A 20,264-nucleotide genomic window follows, 5' to 3' on the forward strand; every position below is an offset into this window, starting at 1 on the left:
CCAATCCGGATCACCCGCCAGGCCCCCAAGCAGTCCCAGAACAGGAACCTAATTGGGATTAGAACACAGCCCAGGGAATCCAGGCTCGAGACCGTTTTGCCTCTTGCTTAATAATTGGCCTCAAAAAATCGGCTCACAAGGTCGTCAATTTCCAAAAAATTCAAGAAATTGTCCAAAAAAAGGAGGAAACTCCCTCCGAGTTCCTCAATAGATTAACTCAGGCCTTTCAACAATACACTAACTTAGACCCCAACTCAGAAGACGGCTGGCATGTCCTTATGACCTATTTCCTGGCCCAATCCTACCCCAACATTAAAACTAAACTTAAAAAATTAGAGCAGGGTCCTGCAACCCCTCAGACCGAAATCCTGTCAGTGGCCTTCAAAGTCTTTCATAATCGAGAGGAGGAAAAGGAACGTCGAAAACAAAAGGTCGACCACGCCAACTTCCAGATGTTGGCCCAGCTTATCAAACCCCCTGGGCGCCGTCCCACAGCCTCCACCTCTAAGCCTCCACCTGGAGCCTGCTTTAAATGTGGAAAGGAAGGGCATTGGGCAAAGGCTTGCCCCACCCCCAGGCCCCCCACCACTCCTTGTCCAAAATGCAAAAAGAAGGGACATTGGGGATCTGATTGCCCCCTCGCCCAAAGGGGTGAGGGACCAACTGCCCCACAGTCCCCCGAACCGTGGACACCACCTATGGTGGGCCTCGCTGAGGAGGACTGACGGAGCCGTGGGCCCTTCCCGACCATCTCTATAACAAAGCAGGAGCCCAGGGTATCCATGGTTGTGGACGGCCACTCAATATCTTTCCTCCTGGACACTGGAGCCACCTTTTCGGTCTTAAGGGAATATAAAGGCCCCACCACCTCCAGCAGCTCTCCTATAGTCGGGGTAGGAGGTAAACAAATCTTTCCCCAAAAAACCCCTCTTTTAACCTGCTGCCTTCAAGGCATTCAATCCGTTTTCTCCCATTCCTTTCTAGTCATGCCACAATGCCCCGTCCCCTTGTTGCGTCGGGACATTCTATCTCGACTTCAAGCCTCCATTACTTTGCCCCTGTCCTCTTTCTCTTCCCCCGTTTCCTTCCTCCTAGCGCTAGTTCAAGCCCAAGATCCTACTAATTCCACCCCTCCAAAAAAGTCCTTACCCATCCTGACGCACCCTGTTAACCCCACAGTTTGGGACACTGCCAGCCCCGCTCTGGCCCAGTGTTCCCCCGTACACATAAAACTAAAAGACCTCTCCAAATATATTTGCCAGGCTCAGTATCCATTAACCACAGCAGCCCTCCTCGGGTTAAGTCCCATCATTCAGGACCTATTAAAGGGTATCTCCGTCCCACTCGCTCCCCTTTCAATACTCCCATACTCGCTGTAAAAAAACCTAATGGCACCTTTCGTCTCGTCCAAGATCTCCGTCTTGTTAATGCCGCTGTCATTCCCATTCATCCCCTTGTATCAAATCCATACACTCTTCTTTCCAAGGTCCCAGCGACCTCTACTCATTTCTTGGTTTTGGACTTAAAGGATGCCTTCTTTTCCATACCCCTGGAAACCGATACTCAGGACATTTTTGCCTTCACATGGACCGACCCCCATTCCCGCCACTCCGAACAACTCACTTGGACGGTCCTGCCACAGGGATTTCGGGATAGCCCTCATATTTTCGGGCAGACCCTAGCACAGGACCTCAAATCTTTTCACTTAAACCATCCAGAGTCCACCTTATTACAATATGTGGATGATCTCCTTCTATGCAGTCCTTCATGGGAACAATCCCAAGCTGACACTGCCCATTTGCTTAACTTCCTAGCGGGTAAGGGATATCGAGTGTCCCCCGCCAAAGCCCAAATCTCCTTGCCATCTGTAACCTACCTTGGTTTTCTCCTCTCCCCGGGAAAGAAGGAAATCACCCTGGACAGGAAACAGCTTCTTACTGACCTGCCCATCCCCAAAACCAAAACAGAAATCCTATCTTTCCTGGGTCTAGCCGGATATTTGAGAGCATGGATCCCCAATTTCTCTTTGCTAGCCTGACCTCTCTATAATATGAGTAAGGGTCCTCCTGAAGAACCTTTACTCTCCTCACCTCAGCGCCCTTTTCTCAAGCTTCGGCAGGCCCTTCTAATGGCCCCTGCACTTCATCTCCCTGATCTAACTAACCCCTTTTTCCTCTATGTTCATGAAAATGTGGGACAAGCTCTAGGCGTCCTAGGACAGAATTATGGCTCCTCCTTTGCCCCTGTAGCATACCTATCAAAACAGTTAGACCCCACTGTACAAGGCTGGGCACCCTATCTAAGAGCCCTAGCAGCGGGGCAGTTGCTGCATAAGGAGGCATCCAAATTAACATTTGGGGCACCTCTCACCATTCTCTCACCACATCACCTTAAAGACCTCCCTACCTATAAGGCTCTCGACTCCCTCCCACCTTCCAGAATTCTAACCCTCCTATCCTCGTTTCTGGAAAATCCTGCCCTATCCTTCAATACCTGCCCACCCCTAAACCCGGCTACTCTACTGCCTATACCAGATTCCCCCAACACGCCTTTGCACAGCTGCGTAGAAAGCCTTCAGAATTTCATACCTTACCGCTCTTCCATCACTGAGGGGCCCCTGTCTCACGCTGATCTCGCATGGTTCACGGATGGATCCTCATTCAAGGAAGGAAACACTCATTACACAGGTTATGCCATAATCTCCCTTGATTCGGTTATAGAAGCCCAAGCTTTACCCAGGGATACTACCAACCAGCAGGCTGTACTTATCGCTGCCACGCAAGCCTGCGTTTTAGCTGAAGGAAAAACTCTTAACTTATACACGGACTCCAAATATGTCTTTCATATACTTCTCTCTCATGCCGCCATATGGAAAGAACGCGGTCTGCTTAACACCAAGGGTAACACAATCACCAACTCAGCTTTAATCTCCACATTAATGGAGGCATCCCATTTACCTTGTAAATTAGGAGTCATTCATTGCAGATCCCACCAGAGGGACGATTCCCCAATCACTCGCGGGAATTGTAAGGCTGACCTCATTGCACGCACTGCGGCAAGGCACCCACAGACACAAAACCAACTTCCCATTCTTCCTTACAGCTCCCAGGGTTCACAGACACCCTCTCAGCCCCAACCGCCTAATGATGATAAGTCCTCTCTCTTTCACTTGCTCCATGACCTGTTTCACTCTAGCCCCCAAGCTTTATCCCAGTTTTTACAGGCCTTCTTCTTAATCACCCCATCTGACAAAGCCCTCTTATGAAAAATCTCCTCCTCATGCACAATCTGCCAGCGTACCAATCCTAACACCCCTCTCAAACCTGGGCCATACCCCTCCCACCAGGCCAGAGGTCTCACACCCGCAGCCGACTGGCAAGTCGATTTTACACACATGCCTTTTGTCTGGCGCCTCAAATACCTCTTGGTGTTTGTTGATACCTTTTCAGGATGGGTGGAGGCATTCCCAACATCCAATAAAAAGGCCTCCACCGTAGCCCAGATTCTCCTTTCCCAAATCATCCCACGATTTGGGACGTCTACTTCCATTCAATCTGACAATGGACCTGAATTTACCGCCCAGATAGTACAAAAACTCTCCCAGTCACTCTCTCTCCCCTGGCACCTACATTGCCCTTACCGACCTCAGGCATCTGGAAAGGTAGAAAGAACCAACAGAACCTTAAAAGACATACTAACTAAATTATCTCTGGAATTACACCTTGATTGGGTCCGTCTTCTACCTCTCGCTCTACTCAAGGCCAGAGCTCTCCCAAAGAGGCCCTCCAATCTTTCCCCTTTTGAAGTCATGTATGGTAGGCCCCTCCTACCCCCGGGGATCACAGCAACTGAAGGACCCATACCACCCGCCATGGCTTTACCTTTGCTCTCCCACCTTCACACCGAATTATGGAAGCACCAGGACTGGCTACTTCCAGATCCATCACTTTCCAAAAATAACCTTTCACTCAGCCCAGGCCAATTAGCATTCTACACTTCCCCAGAACCCAAAACCCCCCTAACCTCTAAGTGGGAAGGCCCATGTCCTGTCATCCTTTGCAGTCCGACCGCTGCTAAACTTGCCCTGCCAGGTATCCATTTACACCTGGCAACAAATCATTTCTGAAACACTCATCTTTTTCAACCACACCTCGCTGGCTCTCTCTCCCGAAAATTGTTTTCTTTGCGCCTCTCTCATATGACCGCTCCTGGCGGCCGTCCCCTTAAATGATTCCCTTCCTCTCAATGCTACCTCCTCCCCACCACCAGAACACCTTAACCTTCCGGGCGTCCCTCTCTGGGAGCCCAACGACAAAGACAACAATACTCTGTTGCCCCGTCACTGTCTCATCGGAAGCTCTTCCTCCCTAACTTCTCCCCCGTCTTATTGTAATCTTAACACAACCATTCATAACCACACCTACGCCCCACCAGGCACTTTCTTCTGGTGCAATGGAATCCTCTCTACCTCCATCCTGCCTAATCTTACTGTCCCATGCCTTCTTGTCACCATTGTCCCTCAACTCACTCTGTACTCCAATTCAGAACTGTTCTATCTTCTTCACCCACCCTCAAGACAAAAAAGGGCCGCCTTCCTCCCAATCATGGTCGGTATTTCCTTAACAACATCAGCGGTCGGAGCCAGCCTGTCGGTAGGAGCCTTAGGGCACAGTTTATGGGCGGTCGAAGACATAAATGCTAAACTTGAAGGGGCTCTGACTTCCACTGCCGAATCTCTTTCCTCTCTACAGAGACAGATCACCTCTTTAGCTCAGGTCACCCTCCAAAACCGCAGAGCACTAGACCTCCTCACTGCAGAAAAAGGAGGTACTTGCATCTTCCTTAGGGAAGAATGCTGTTATTATATCAATGAATCTGGTCTAGTAGAAACAAACATCATCAAACTCACCGACTTGGCTTCCAGCCTAGGAACCACATCCAGTTCTAACCCCTTTTCCTCCTTTATCTTAAGCCCTGTCCTAACTTGGATTTGGCCCATTTTGGGACCTCTAATCATTATCCTCATAACCTGCCTTTTCTTGCCCTGTATCATTAGGTTTCTTCAAGCCCAAGTGGGAAAAATTTCTAATCAGGCTTTTAACCAGCTTTTGCTTAGAAACTACCAGCTCCTAGATACCGATGAACCCCCCGCCTCATCTCGTGAGCACCTCAGCCAATGCTGAAGAGATACCACCTTACAGAAGAAACGCATTCCTACACGCCCTCGCCACCGACACCTGGCTGCTCCCTCCAGTCTCCAACTACGAAGAATGGAACCGGTGCCGGTGCATATTCGACTTGTGGCTTCAAGGAACATTTATGGACTTTTCCCCTTTTGAAATTACTTGTTTCTCCACCCTCCTTTGGGGTTTCATAATGGGTATTTATGTACCTTCCTCCTTTTGCCCCCCCCCACAACGCCCCAGTTCAGCAGGAAGTAGCTCGATGACTTCAACGTCCCCTTTCCTAAAACAAGAAAATGGGAGGAATGTAGGGACCCAAATGCCCCAAGGGATCACACCCCATCACATAAGCCCTTCTCGGCCACACCCCATCATGGCGCTGGTATTCTCCTTCCCACCGGCGCGAATTACACACCAATCAGCTCCCCCGCAAACCCCATGCGGTATGCTAAGTAGGGATTGTATTTTAAGCCAATAAGCTTTCCCCTTAAAGCCCTATATATGTGTGTGTGTGCTGCCTAATAAACGGGCTCTCTCCGGTGGATCGTCAACTGGTGTCGACTCTTCCTTTCACCCATCAAAATTCCAACTGACTTCTTTGCAGAAACTGAAAAACTCATCCTCAAATTCGTGTGCAGATGCTAGAAGCAGGGATGATCCCTAAGCAAGAATTTGTCACTATACCTTTTGACCTTTATGTAAGAATTTGCAAGTGCCTGGGGGATGCCTTTACCCCATGATGGAGTTTGGATGTGTTGTCCCCTCCAAAACTTATGTGGAAATTTGATCTCCAATGTGGCAGTGTTGGAAACTGATTGAGTCATGGGGGCAGATCCCTCATGAATGGATTAATGCTCTCCCTGGGGGAGGGGGGATTAATGAGTGAGTTCTCACTCTATTAGTTCCCGCAAGAGCTCGTTGCTTAAAAAGACCCTGGCACCTTCTCTCTCTCTCTTGCTTCCTCTCTCTCGCTTCCTCTCACCATGTGATCTGCTTGTACCCAGCGGCTGCCTGCCACTTTCCACCATGAGTAGAAGCAGCCTGAGGCCCATGCCAGATGCAGCTGTCCCAGAATCATAAGCCAAATAAACCTCTCTTCTTTATAAATTATCTAGTCTCAGGTATTTCTGTTATAGCAACACAAATGAACTAAAGCACCCCATCTGGCAAAGTGGGACTAACAGTGAATATAGCTGTATTACATAGAGGTCAAGATAGCCCACGAGCGTGTACCTATGTAACCCTATGCTATATGAATGGGAATGGACTAAGCAGGGGATGACACTTGCTGACTAGTGTTGCTGCAGGCAATCTATACCAGCACAGTGGCTCAACCTAATATCCCTTCCAAAGGTGGAAAACTGTGGGTAAAAATCAATGAGAAATGAAAAGAAGGAGAAATGGAAAGAAGAGGAAATAGAAGCCAAGATAAAAGAGTGAATAAATGGGTTATACGATGATGGAAATCCAATATTCTATTAATACTTCAAGAGAGGCCCAGGGCAAGAGAGTAACATTGTCTCTTAATTCAGTTATATCAGATGCTTGTAAGGGTGAAGCCAATATGTCTGCCAAGACCGCTCCTGCTCTTAGAACCTGACAGGGTCAAATGGAAGCCTGCATGCCTGAGTGGCATCCCTGAGAGACATTCTGGTTACATGGTCTGATGATAAACTGGACTAATTGTTGATAACTCAATGGAACTCCAGTAATATGCAGTATCTTTTCTTCCCTTTATTTTAAAATTTTAAAATAATTTAAATATTTTTAGAGCAGTTTTAGGTTTACAGAAAATTTGAGCAGAGTATAGAATTCCTATGTACCTACTCTCCCTCTGAAATTTCCCCTTGTTAGCATCTTGCATTAATTTGATATGTCTGTTGCAATTGATGAGCCAATATTGATACACTGTTATCACCTAAAGCCCAGAGTTTACATTAGGGATCACTCTTTGTGCTGCACAGTTCTATGGGTTTTGACAAATGCACCATTACGGTGTCATACGGAATAGTTCCACATCCCTAAAAACCCTTTGTGCTCCACCTACTCATCCCTCCCAAACATGCTCCCATCCCTCCCAAGGTCCGTGCAGTCACTGATCTTTTTATCATCTCTATATTTTGCCTTTTCTGAATGTCATTTAGTTGGAATCACACCTTTCAGACCGGGTTCTTTCACTTGGCAATACGTGTGCCAGTATCTTTTGACTCTTATTTTTCAAGTTACATCTACTACAGAGGCTCTCATTTAGGAAGATGTCTCTAGGAAATACTACCTCCTGGGCCATCAGACTGTGTGATGTACAACTGCCAGCAGACTGATCACTGTGTAACTACAAACCCAGATGACTGAATGCTTGGAGAGGTCCCTGGTTATAATGGACAAAATACAGCAGTGGCATGCCCAACATGCCACAGTGTGCTACAGGCACAAATACGTATCACGCTTGTATTTGGGAATGAAAAGCTATCACAAAGAATACAAAAAAGTGGGTTTATGATAGGATTAAAGCAGTAGGCATCACATGGTCCCAATTCCCCTGGGGAATAGCCCCACCCAAGACAAAGAAGATTATGGGAGGCCATATGGTATACTCGGGAGACGTTACATCTAGTTGAGACCACCACTCATCTAACCCTAGTAAGGGGCACCACATATTTTTGGGTACAAAATATGTATCCTTGGGGCTGGCTCATGGTTCATGTGGGAGAGCATGGTGCTGATAACATCAAGGCCGTGGGTTCAGATCCCTATATAGGGATGGCCGGTTAGCTCACTTGGGAGAGCGTGGAGCTGACAACATCAAGTCAAGGGTTAAGATCCCCTTACCGGTCATCATTTAAAAAAAAAAAAAAAAGTTTATCCTAACTGCACCCAGGCCATGAATACACAATGGTAACAACATGCAGGGCGGAGTAAACAACACTGGCCCATAGACAGAAAGGCTTTAGGAAAGGTAGGTGTGGGTCTGTGCACTGTGGGGCAAGTTGAATTCATGTTTAATTAGGAGCAGCATTCAGAAGAAAAAGATTTGTTAATTAGAATAAGCAGATTAAAGTGAGTTTCCTTCTAGGAGGATGGCAAGAAATAGTGTCAGTCTAGAAAGATGATGCAGGTCCAACAAATTATGCTGGGTAATTCCAGGGCCCATCCATTGCTGGGTAAGGGCTTGTACCCTGATCCAACAGGGCCTCTGGGCTATTTTAATACAAACAGGGGCCAGAGTAGCCATGAGGCATGGCCCTCCATCCTAGCTGCAGAAGCCCAAGGGGCACACCTATGAGAATTGTATGGACCTCGAACCTATGGAAGTCCTCTAGGGGACTGTAATTTACATTAATGCACCATGACTGCCCTTGACCCAAGAATAGATCAAAATAAGACATATCCTAAAGTATAGTTAGCAGCGATAGGAATTATTCTGTGTGTCCTCCCCATAGGAGGTAGGTGGGCCCTGCTATGTAACAGCACATGATGGGAACCAGTCTTGGTAAAAGCCTGTGAGATAAGTCACGGTGACTGGCTTTATCCCCAACTCAGGTGGAACCCAGAAATAACTGAATCATGATTGTAATGATGCCCATCCATGGTAATATCTGATATCTGGGCAGGGGCTGATTCTGTTGGGAAAGCATAACAAATACCTTCATAATTCTTGCTAATCTGTTCTGTAATGAAATTGAATTTCACCATGACCACAGTGCAATAAGGTACTGCATGCTGGTACTGCTGGTAAGATTCAAATACCCTATGTAAATGAGTCCTATGATAATACTGATATTGATGACCAAACGTAAGCCTCCTCAGAATTTAATACTGATGGAAAATGACTAGCCTGAGGAAGAACTGTATTTAGCTAGCCATCAGCTAATATCTATACTAAACAGTTTTATGCAAATTTATCATAAGGTACAAACAGTGGAAGATGGTGGGGGGGGATGAAGTAATCAAAATGGAACAAAAATATGAAAATGTGTGTAAGGGCTTTACAGGACAGATTAGTTGTTTCTTTCTTTCTTTTTTTTTTTTTAAAGATGACTGGTAAGGGGGTCTTAACCCTTGACTTGGTGTTGTCAGTACCATGCTCTCCCAAGTGAGCCACCGGCCAGCCCTTAGTTGTTTCTTTAAGTCTATCTCTACCCCACACTTGCTCCTCCAACTGTTAAGCATATTCATATTGATGGTATTACTCTATCTGCTATATAAATGCTATGCTAAATATAGATGCTCAGACAAATATGATTATTGTGCTGTAAGAGAGCCTAGGCCAACAGCCAGGAGGGCAGCCTGTGCAGCAGGCCTGGGTTGTCCAAACACTGCACATTACAAAAAAGGTTTGACCCTTAGCCAGCTCCTGGGAGATAACCTCTAAATCCTTGGAAAATCTTGCCTGGTAAAGCATGTCTTTGTTTACCTGGAGTACAGGGGTGGAGGGAAAAGGGATGTGACTGCTAATGGGTGTGGAGCATTTCTGTCATGGAATAAAAATTTTCTGAAAATGATTGTGGTGATGGTTGCACAACTCTGAATACACTAAAAACTATTGAGTTGTACACTTTAAATAGGTGCATAGTATGGTATGCGAATTATCTCTCAATAGAGCTGTTAAACAAAAAACTCATGAGATTCTGTACGTGACAGAAAATCTAATGGGAATGGCAGTCATACCTCAAATTCCCTTCTGAGAGGGACCTTCATTACATCATCTTGGTCCCTGCATGTCCAGTTTCCCTGAACACAACCCATATCCCCACCCCTCAAGATCTCAGCATTACAGTCCATGCTCCCTCTAGAAGTGGAGGGCTGTGGATTGTCACCTGAGTTTGCTTGATCAGCTGATGGAGCTCGGTAAGAAGTTCTGCAATGCGGGAATCAGCAGACACGAGGGCCATGGTATACAACCAGTGCTGCTGGGGGAGGGAGAACAGCAGAGAACTCTGTTAGTGGCTGTGGTGGGTTGAATGGTGACCCCTCAAAAGACGCACTGAAGTCCTAGCCTCGATACCTGTGAATGTGACCTTATTTGGAAATAGGGTCTTTGCAGCTGTAATTAAGAAGTACATTAAGATGAGGTCATATTGGAGTAAGGTGGACCCTTAATCCAGTATGACTGGTGTCTTTATAAGAAGAGAAGAGACACAGAGAGGGAAGACAGCCATCTGATGACAGAGACTGGAGTTATGCAGCTGTAAGCAAAGGAATACTAAGAATCGCCAGCAACCACCCAACGAGCTGGAAGAGAAGCATGGAACATATTCTCCTTCTGAGCCCCCAAGGAGGAACAAACCCCTGATTTTGGAACCAAGCTACATCTTGATTTTGGAATTCTGGCGTCCAGAACTGTGAGAGAATACTTTTCTCTTGTGTTAAGCCTCCCAGTTTGTGGTAATTTGTTTTGCAGCCCTAAGAAACTAATAAAATGGCAAGTTGTCCTGGAATTCTGCCTCACTCCAGTGATATATTTGTATTCAACGTATTCAGCCAAGTCAAGGAGTATTTGTTAAGTGCCTTCCAAAGGCAGCATCCTGAGCCCCAGCTCTGCTGATAATATCCTGACAGATGATTCAAGTTGTCTGGTCTCCATTTTTTAATCTGTAAAATGGGCATCACCACTGCTATATTTTGGGAGATTCTAATAAGATTCTATATGAAGACACGTTCCAAGTCATAAAGCACTGTTACGTTCTTACTGTAGAGGGAAGAGAAATCAACTACTAAAAAATATCTCACTCAAGGTGTGATGAATGTATTCTGGTGAAAATAAAATGCTTTTGTACAAAAAAAAGTAATTAGAAAAAGAATAAAAAGACAATAAAATGTAATAAAAAGAGTATGTTATGACTAGTTGAAAATGGGAATATGCCTAAAGATAAAGCTATACTGGATAAAATAAGAGGAAATATATAAACCAGGAACAGAGAGGAACTTCCTCGACCTGATAAAGGGCATCTATGAAAAACCCACAGCTTAATGGTGAAAGAGTGAAAGCTCTCCTTTAAGATCAGGAATAAGACAAGGTTGTGCTCTTATCACTTCTATTCAGCATTGTTCTGGAGGCCCTAGCCAGGGCAATTAGGCAATAAAATAGAATAAAAGGCATCCAGATTGGAAAGGAAGAAGTAAAACTATCTCTATTTGCAGATGGCATGAACTTGTATATAGAAAACTCTAAGGAACCCACTAAACAACTGTTAGAACTAATAACAAGGTTAGAACTAAGAGCAAAGTCACAGGATACAAGATAAACAGACAAAAATCAATTATTATTTTTATATACTTGTAATGAACAATTCAAAAATGAAATTAAGAAAACAACCTAATTTATGATAGCATCAAAAAGATTAAAATACTTAGGAATAAATTTAACAAAAGAAGTACAAAATTTTTACTCTAAAAATCACAAAACATTGTTGAAAGAAATTAAGGCTTAAATAAATGGAAAGACATCTCATGTTAATGGATCAGAAGATTAAATATTGTCAAGTCCTACCTACAAATTGATAATCAATAGATTCAATGCAAGCTATCAAAATCTATCAAAATCCCAGCTAGCTTCTATGCAGCTTCATCCTAAAATTCATATGGAAATTCAAGAGACCAAAAACAATCTTGAAAATGAAAAAACAAAGTGGGAGGACTCACACTTCCCAATTACAAAACTCACTACACAGCTACAGTAATCAAGATGGTATGGTACTGGCATTAAGGAAAGACATCTAGATCAATGGAATAGAATCCAGAGACCGGAAATAAACTCCATAGTCAACTTATTTTCAACAGGGTGTTGAGACAACTCAATGGGGGATAGAACAGTCTTTTCAACAAATTGTACTGGGACAACTAGATATCCACAAATAAAAGAATGGACTTGGTCCCCTACTTCAGACCATATACAAAAATGATCTGAATAGACAGTTCTCCAAAGAAGATATACAAATGAGCAACAAGCACATGAAAAGATGTTCCACATCAGGAAAATGCAAATCAAAACCACAAAGAGATAACACTTCACACCCACTAGGATGACTATAATCAAAAAGAGACATAACAAGTGTTGGCAAGGATGTGGAGAAATTATATGGATACACAAAGTGTGGTATTATTCATATGACGGAATATTACTTGGTAATAAAAAGAAATTAAGTACTATCACATGCTTCAACATGGATGGATCCTGAAAACAGAAGACCACATATTTCATGTTTCCATTTACATGAAATGTCCAGAATAGGAAAATCCACAAAAATCTGGGTGGGGAAGGGTTGGGAGAGAAAAGGGAGCAACTGTTAATCTGTTAATGGGTATGGGGCTTTTTTGCCAAGTGATCAAAATGTTCTAAAATTGATGGTAGTGATGGTTGTGCAACTCTGAATATATTAAAAACCACTGAATTGTACGCTTTTAATAGGTGTGCATCCCATGCCTCCCAGCCCTGTGAAAACACTCATCTACTTTCTGTCTCTTTACATTTGCATTTCACTTAATTGCTGAATAATATTCTATTGTTTGGATATACTACATTTTTTTGTACATCAATCCATCAATTGGTGGACCTTGGATTGTGTCCATTTTTTGGCTATTACAAATAATGCTGCTATGAACACCTGTGTACAAGTTTTTCTTTGACATAATGTTTTCATTTTCCAGGTATATATCTAGGAGTGGAATTACTGGATCATATGGTAATTCTGTGTTTAATCTTCTGAGTAACTGCCAGACTATTTCCAAGGTGGGGAACCATTTTACATTCCTGCCAGCAATGTATGAGGGTCTGATGTCTCTGCATCCGTGCCAACATATGTGACTGTCTGTCTTTTTGGTTACAGCCATCCTAGTAGGTGTGAAGTGGTATTTCAATGTGTTGTTTTTTTTAAAAAAAGATGACCGGTAAGGGGATCTTAACCCATGACTTACTGTTGTCAGCACCACGCTCTACCAAGTGACCCACGGGCCGGCCCTCACTGTGGTTTTGATTTGTGTGTCCCTGATGGCTAAAGATGTTGAGCATTTTTTCATGTGCTTATTGGCTATTTGCATATCTTCTTTGAAGAACTGCCCTTTGCCCATTTTTAAGTTCGGTTATTTGTCTTTTATTATTGAGTTGTGTCATTGAAAGCACATGTTTTTAATTTTTATGAAGTCCAATTTATTTTTTTCCTTGTGACACTGTTTTTCCCACATTTGGCAACACTTTTTAACCCCGCAAATTTACATAATGCATTTTCATGTAGAAAAGAACATGTCCCTTTTAAAAAGGCTTGCTGCATTAGCTAGAACCACATGGCCAGCCCACATGAAGTAATGGACCTGAAGTTTAGATCAGAGACTGGAAGTGGATAAATCTGAGAATGATCAGCATATGGGTGTTGCTAAAGTCTTGGGAACTGATGAGGCTAGAGATTATCACTGAGAGATTCCCACTGCTGAGAGGAGAAAAGAGCCCCACTGGGCTACAACAAAGAAGGTGAGGGTGTAGACAGAAGATGAGAGTTCAGTGGAGAGATCCTGGGAAGGTGCGGATTAGCATGGAAAAGAGTATTCTCTCCTGCTAAAGTAGGAATCCTAGCTAAAACCGACTGCCCACCTGTCACATGCCCACACCTGTGCATATAAGAATTGGCAGAAGCCCCACAACTGGACACATGGGTCTTACACATAGTCACTATCACAAACAGCCACAGGTGCCCCCACCATACTGCCAGGCAATCCAGCTATCCTTCCCTGATGATTCTGTCTGATCAAACCTCCTCTCTCTTCAATACCTTTGGTCTTGCCCTCTGACCCAGGTCTGATGTCCAGGGTTCTTCATGTCTCAGAAGAGAAGCCAGAGACTTTATTCCCATCATGAAAACTACAAGCTCCACGCAGCAGCATCTGTCACCTCTGCCTTCCCCGACAGAGGGAAAACCTGCCCCTCACTTGTACACTGGACCCTGTCTCGCTTTGGACTGTGATACCCTTTCTACTATACTTTATCAGCAAACAAGCATTCTTAGGAGAGTCCACCTTAAAAAAACAAAAGAGCTTCTGAACCCCACACCTGCCTTGAGCTACCCACCCATCTCTGTTCCTCTTCACAGCAAAACTGCTTAAATGAGTTGTCCAAGCATGTGCTTCAACTTCCTTACCTCCATTTTACTTTTCAACCCACTTCTATCTAGCTTCTGTCCTCACCAGTCCAGTGAAAATGCCCTCATTGAGAGAACCAATTCCCCCCGCAGGGAAAGCATTAGATCTCTTTCTGCTTCATCCAACCTGACCTCCAGCATCTCAGCCCAGGTGCCTGCTCCCTCCTCCTCCAGCTTCCAGGGCCTCCCTCCTGGCATTCACCTTTGACCTCCCCTCCAGCTCCTCTTCCACCTCCTTGACTGGCTCCTCCTCTCCTGCCTGTCCTCAGAACACTGCTGCTCCTCAGGGCTCGAGCTTGACTGCCATCCCACACACTCTCAGGTCTCCTCCAGCCCCCACACAGCTCCCCCGCATCTGTTTTGACATCTTCAAGTCTATATCTCCACAAACAGAGGAAAGTTACAAGAGGTGATGATTAATAATACCAAATGCCACAGAGAAGGGCTCAGAGTTGTCTCTTGAATCTGACAGTTAGGAAGTTATCAAGGACCTTGGGAAAACACTTTCAGTGGAAGAGATGGAAGCCAACCTGCAGGAGGGGAGCATGCAAGTAGCAGACATGGAGGACTATGTCTCATGGTGGGGCTGTGAAACCAGACAGAGCACAGAAGCACGAGGGAGCAGAGCGGACAGAAGGATTACAGGTGGAGGAATGCCAGTAAGCTGGCAGAGGGGAAGGAGCACGTTGAAAGCAAGCCCAAGGACAAAGTCCAAGGACAAAAGACAGGGGCTGTGTCTGAAGAACAGGCAGGAGCGGTGAGACGGGATCCAGCCCTGAAGCAGAGCCAATGTTGCCTCTCACTACTTATTAACATTCCTTCTGCCTGCCTTCTCTACCCTCGCAAACTCACGGCTTTCCCCATCTGCTACAGATCAAATGTGTCCCCCAAAAGTTCATGTATTGGAAATGTGACCTCCATTGTTAACAGTGTTAAGAGAGTGGGAAATCCAATTACGATATTTGGAAGGTGTGACCTTCCAAAGGTGATTGGATCATGAGGATTGTGCCCTTGTTAAGGGATTGATCTATTCATATGGTAATTGTGGGCATGGTTCTGATGGCTTTATAAGGAGAGTGAGTGAGAAGCTTAGCTTTTTCTTGCATTTGCTTGCCACATGTCACCCTGATTGCCATGGGACTCACAGAGTTCCCACCCAGAAGAAGGTCCTCCCTGGTCTTTGAACTTCACAGCCTCCAAAACTGTAAGAAATAAATGTCATTCCTTTATAAATTACCCAGTTTCAGGTATTCTACTACAAGCAACAGAAATGGACTAATATACTGTCCCACCCACTCCCACCTCCAAAGAGTCAGATGGCATGCCCTTTCTCCTCTAGCTCAAGACGGGCCTTGCCTGACTAACCTTAAGCCAAACTTTTCTTGTTTGACTTATTCCTGGACCCTGCATGGATTTTCCAACATACTTTTCTAAACTGGCTTTCAAGCCAGTGGGTGTAGGTACATCTTTTCTTCCCCACCCAGACTGGAAGCTCCTCAGGCAAGAACAGAAATCTCTGCTTTCATCAACAACTGCCACTGTGCAGTTGTGTCAGGGACCCAGCAAGAACTGCATACTTTTTACACTTCACACTTCAGCTCTCTCCTGCCCTGACCCCCAGCCCCCAGTTAGGTCCATATATTTTTTTGTTTGTTTTTTGTCTTTTTAAAGATGACCGGTAAGGGGATCTTAACCGGTGTTGTCAGCACCACATTCACCCAGTGAGCTAACCGGCCATCCCTATATGGGATCCAAACCCGTGGCCTCGGTGTTATCAGCACCACACTCTCCCGAGTGAGCCACAGGCCAGCCCGAGTTAGGTCTATTTTGAATTTCCCACATCAATTATCCCAAACTTTTAAGTGTAGGTTTTTTCTTGGGCTCCTGCAGGCTACTGCCTCATCAACTGTGAACCATATGGTACTGACTCCCAAATCTATCTCCAACCCAGACAGCTTCCCAAAGGTTCAGAATCTTATATCCTTACTGTCTTAGTCAGTTCAGGCTGTTATAACAAAATACCTTAGGCTGGGTAACTTAGAAACAGAAATTTGTTGCTCACAGCTCCAGAGACTGGGAAGGCCAAGATCAAGGCACCAGCAGATTGGGTGTCTGGTGAGGGCTGCTCTCTGCTTTAAAGATGGTGCCTTCTCACTGTGTCCTCACATAGCAGAAAGGAGAACAAGCTCCCTCAGGCCTCTTTTATGAGGGTACTAATCTCATTCAAAAGCCCTCATATAAAATTTAAATTAGGGGAATACAAACATTTCAGACCATAGCACTATACTCCTAGCCCCCGCCAAAATACATGTCCTTCTCATATCTAAAATACATTCATTCCATCCCAATAGCCCCAAAATTCTTAACTCATTTTAGCATCAACTCAAAAGTCTAAAGTCCGAGTCTCATCTAAATATCACCTAAATCAGATATCGGTGAGACTCAAGATATGATCTACCCTGAGACAAATTCTCCTCCAGCTGTGGTCCTGTGAAATCAAATGTGTTATATACTTCAAAAATACAATGGTGGGATGGGCACAGAACAGACATACCCATTTTAAAAGGGAGAAATAGGAAAGAAGATAGGGGTAACAGGTTCCAAGTAAGTCCAAAACCCAACAGGGCAAACACCATTAAATCTTTAGGCTTGAACAATCTTCTTTGACCCCATGTCCTACCTTCTGGACACACTGGGGTGGGGGTTGGGCCTCCATAGCTCTAGGCATCTTCACCCCTTGGGCTTTGCTGGGCACAGAAGACACAGCAACTTTCACTTGTTGGAATCACATGCCTGTGGCTCTCACAGGCTAGAGTTGCATGGTGGTGGCTCTACCAGTCTGGGGTCTCAGGGACTATCCTGCAGAGCGTAGTGGCCCAGCCCCTGCAGCCAGTTCTATGCCTAGGTTGGAGGCTCTCCAGAGCATCCTTTGAATCTAGGTAGAGGTAGCCATGCCCCACACCTTATGCATTCTGTGCACCAGCAGAGATGGCACCATGCTGATGCTGCCAAAGTTTACCATCTGTGCTCTTCAGAGGGGTGCCCCGAGCTGCACCTGGGGCTGCCAAGAGCACTGCACCAGAGTGATAGGAACAGAGCCTTGAAACTGTTCTGCCCCCAAAGCCCTGGCATTCTGGGCTTCTGATGGGAGTGGGAGCCTCCAATGATCTCCAAAATGCCTTTGGGACCATTCTTCCATTTCTTGATGAATAGAACCTGGCTTCCACCAATCCATACTAATCTCCTTACCAAAGGATGGCTTGCCACACTCTTGGTAGTCACTTCAAACATCTTTTTTCACTGTTTACAACATGGCCAGAGTGAAATTTTCCAAATCTTTAAGTTATGCTTCCCTTTTGATTATAAATTCTGTCTTTAATGCATTTCTCTCTTCTCACATTTTACTACAAGCAGAGAAGCAATACTACATCATCAACATTTTGCTTAGATACTTCTTCCACCAAATAGCCCATTTCATAGCTCAGAAGTTCTACCTTCCACAAAGCACTAGGATATGAACTTAATTTAGTCATGTTCTTTGCCACTTTATAACAAGAATTACCTTTCCTCCAGTCTCCTATAACAGAGACCTCATCAGAATGGTCTTTAATGTCCATATTTCTATGAACATTCAGTTAACACCCTCTTAGATAATCTCTAAGACTGAAGCGTTCTCTACAGTTCTCCTCGTCTTTTGAGCCCTCACCAGAATCATCATTAATGAACTGTTCATGGCAAGGTAATTTTTTTATAGCATGTACCTCAAAAATCTTCCAACCTTGGGCCAGCCCGTGGCTCACTCGGGAGAGCGTGGTGCTGATAACACCAAGGCCGCAGGTTCGGATCCCATATAGGGATAGCCAGTTAGCTCACTGGGTGAGCATGGTACCGACAACACCAAGTCAAGGGTTAAGATCCCCTTACTGGTCATTTAAAAAAAAAAAATCTTCCAGCCTCTATCTGTTACCCAGTTCCAAAGCCATTTCCACATTTTCAGGTATTTGTTACAGCAGCACCCCACTTCTGGTACCAATTTCTGTCTCAGTCCATTTAGGCTGATATAACAAAATACCCTAGACTGTGTAATTTATAAATAAGAGAAGTTTACTGCTCACAGTTCTGAAGACCAGGAAGTCAAACATTAAGGCACCAGCAGATTCAGTGTCTCACGAGGTCTTGCTCTCTACTTCAAAGACGGCACCTTCCACTATGTGGGAACACAGCTAGAAGGTGCCATCTTTGAAGCAGAGAGGTTGCATTTGTCACACTTACACCAAGAGACTAATTGTTTCACTTACCTGTTTCTCCTGCCAGACTACAAACTTTTAGGAGACAGGTGTAGTTTTATTCATTTTTATATTCCCAGCATAGGGCCTGTCATCTACCTAGTCTTTAAAATGGATTGCCAAACTGAATTGAATCCTGGAAGCCCCTTAAAACAGTCTTTCAGCTTAGAAACACTACAGCAATTCTTGAGGTGGGCTATTCAACATCTTCTCCTCCCCATTCCCATAAATAATTTAGTCACTACCAACATACCCAGACTATCTACTTCCCATCTATGGAGAAGAGGTATTATCCCTTTATAAATCCACTCATTCAGGGCTGAGCCCGTGGCGCACTCGGTAGCGTGCTGCGCTAGCAGCGCGGCGTCGCTCCCGCCGCCGCGGGTTCGGATCCTATATAAGGATGACCGGTGCACTCACTGGCTGAGCGCCGGTCACGGAAAAAAAAAAAATAATAATAAATAAATAAATAAATCCACTCATTCAATAACATTTAGGAAGCACCTACCCTGTGCCAGACATAAGGATATATAGCAGTGAATGAAACAAACAGCCCCTGCCTTGCTCTTAGGAAACAGTCCAGAAAGGAACACAGACATTAAACAAATAGTTCCATATACTTATTTGTAGGTGAAATAAGCACTAAAGAAGACACAGAGGACAGAATAGATAAGTGGATAAATGTGTATACAAAGTAACATAGAATGTCAAAAAAAAAAAAAAACTGAAAGCAAATTCTCAGGCAAAAAGGACCTACTAAGTGCTAGAGAGAATAGCCACAATTAGACATCCAATAGCGAAACTTGAAAGCCTCAGGATAAATATGTGCTAACAGACTGATGGAGAAAGAGGAAAGGGGGGATGCAAAAGACACCAAGAATAATTAAAGGTTTTTGGCTTGAAAAACTAGAAAAATGGGAAGACTAGGGAAGGTGCAGTATAAGAAAGGTAAAACTCAAAATTTCAGTTTTGGACACGTTTAGTTGCCCATTAGACATTTAAGAGGAGGTGCAGGGCCGGCTGGTGGCTCACTTGGGAGAGTGTGGTGCTGATAACACCAAGGCTGTAGGTTCGGATCCCTATATGGGGGTGGCCAGTTCGCTCACTTGGGAGAGTGTGGTGCTGACGACACCAAGTCAAGGGTTAAGAGTCCCTTACCTGTCATCTTTAAGGGGGAAAAAAAAAGAAGAAGAAGAAGAAGAAAACTTTCGGCAAGCCAAACGAAGTGAAGAAGGGGAAGTGATCCACTGCATCCAATACCGCTAGAGGACTGAGAACTAACCTGACACTGAACGTGGCTTTGGCAGAGAAGTTTCAGTGGAGTGGTGGGGGTCAAAGCCTGACTGCAGCGGGTCCAGAAGAGACTCAGAGGATAAAAAGTGCTAGTGAGTACAGACTGAAACCTTAGGCTGCAAACGGGAGCCAACATATGAGGAGATTACTTGTACGTATGTGGAGGGTTAAGGAGGCTGTTTTGTTGTTGTTAAGATGGGCATATTTTGAGCAAATGATAAAAAGAGCTGGAGTTCGGGGCCCATCAGCAGTCCTCGTCTTTTCGCACCTGCCTGAATACCCCACGTGCGGTCCCCTAGCCTAGCCCAGTGCGCAGCGGTTTCCCACCCTTGCCCCGGGCCGAAGGGCGCATGCGCACACCCCCTCTACACGGG

The 20,264-nt window shown here is 44.9% G+C and overlaps 1 protein-coding gene across 4 annotated transcripts in view; it reads right to left on the minus strand.

The window, feature by feature from the left end:
- The window catches only part of SGF29 (SAGA complex associated factor 29), a 29,192-nt gene that overhangs the window by 8,611 nt on the left and 317 nt on the right, over positions 1–20,264 (minus strand). For 2 of the 4 annotated variants that reach the window (XM_063100689.1, XM_063100687.1), the window contains exon 2: positions 10,001–10,093. The exons of 1 other annotated variant lie outside the window; for it this stretch is intronic. In XM_063100689.1, coding sequence (XP_062956759.1) covers positions 10,001–10,075 — 75 coding nt within the window. In that variant the 5' untranslated portion in view covers positions 10,076–10,093. The remainder of the gene's footprint in view (positions 1–10,000; positions 10,094–20,264) is intronic. One more of the 4 variants, XM_063100688.1, reaches the window with a different exon arrangement.

Source organism: Cynocephalus volans, chromosome 6 (genome assembly GCF_027409185.1).
Source record: "Cynocephalus volans isolate mCynVol1 chromosome 6, mCynVol1.pri, whole genome shotgun sequence".
NCBI classification, from domain to species: Eukaryota; Metazoa; Chordata; class Mammalia; order Dermoptera; family Cynocephalidae; genus Cynocephalus; species Cynocephalus volans.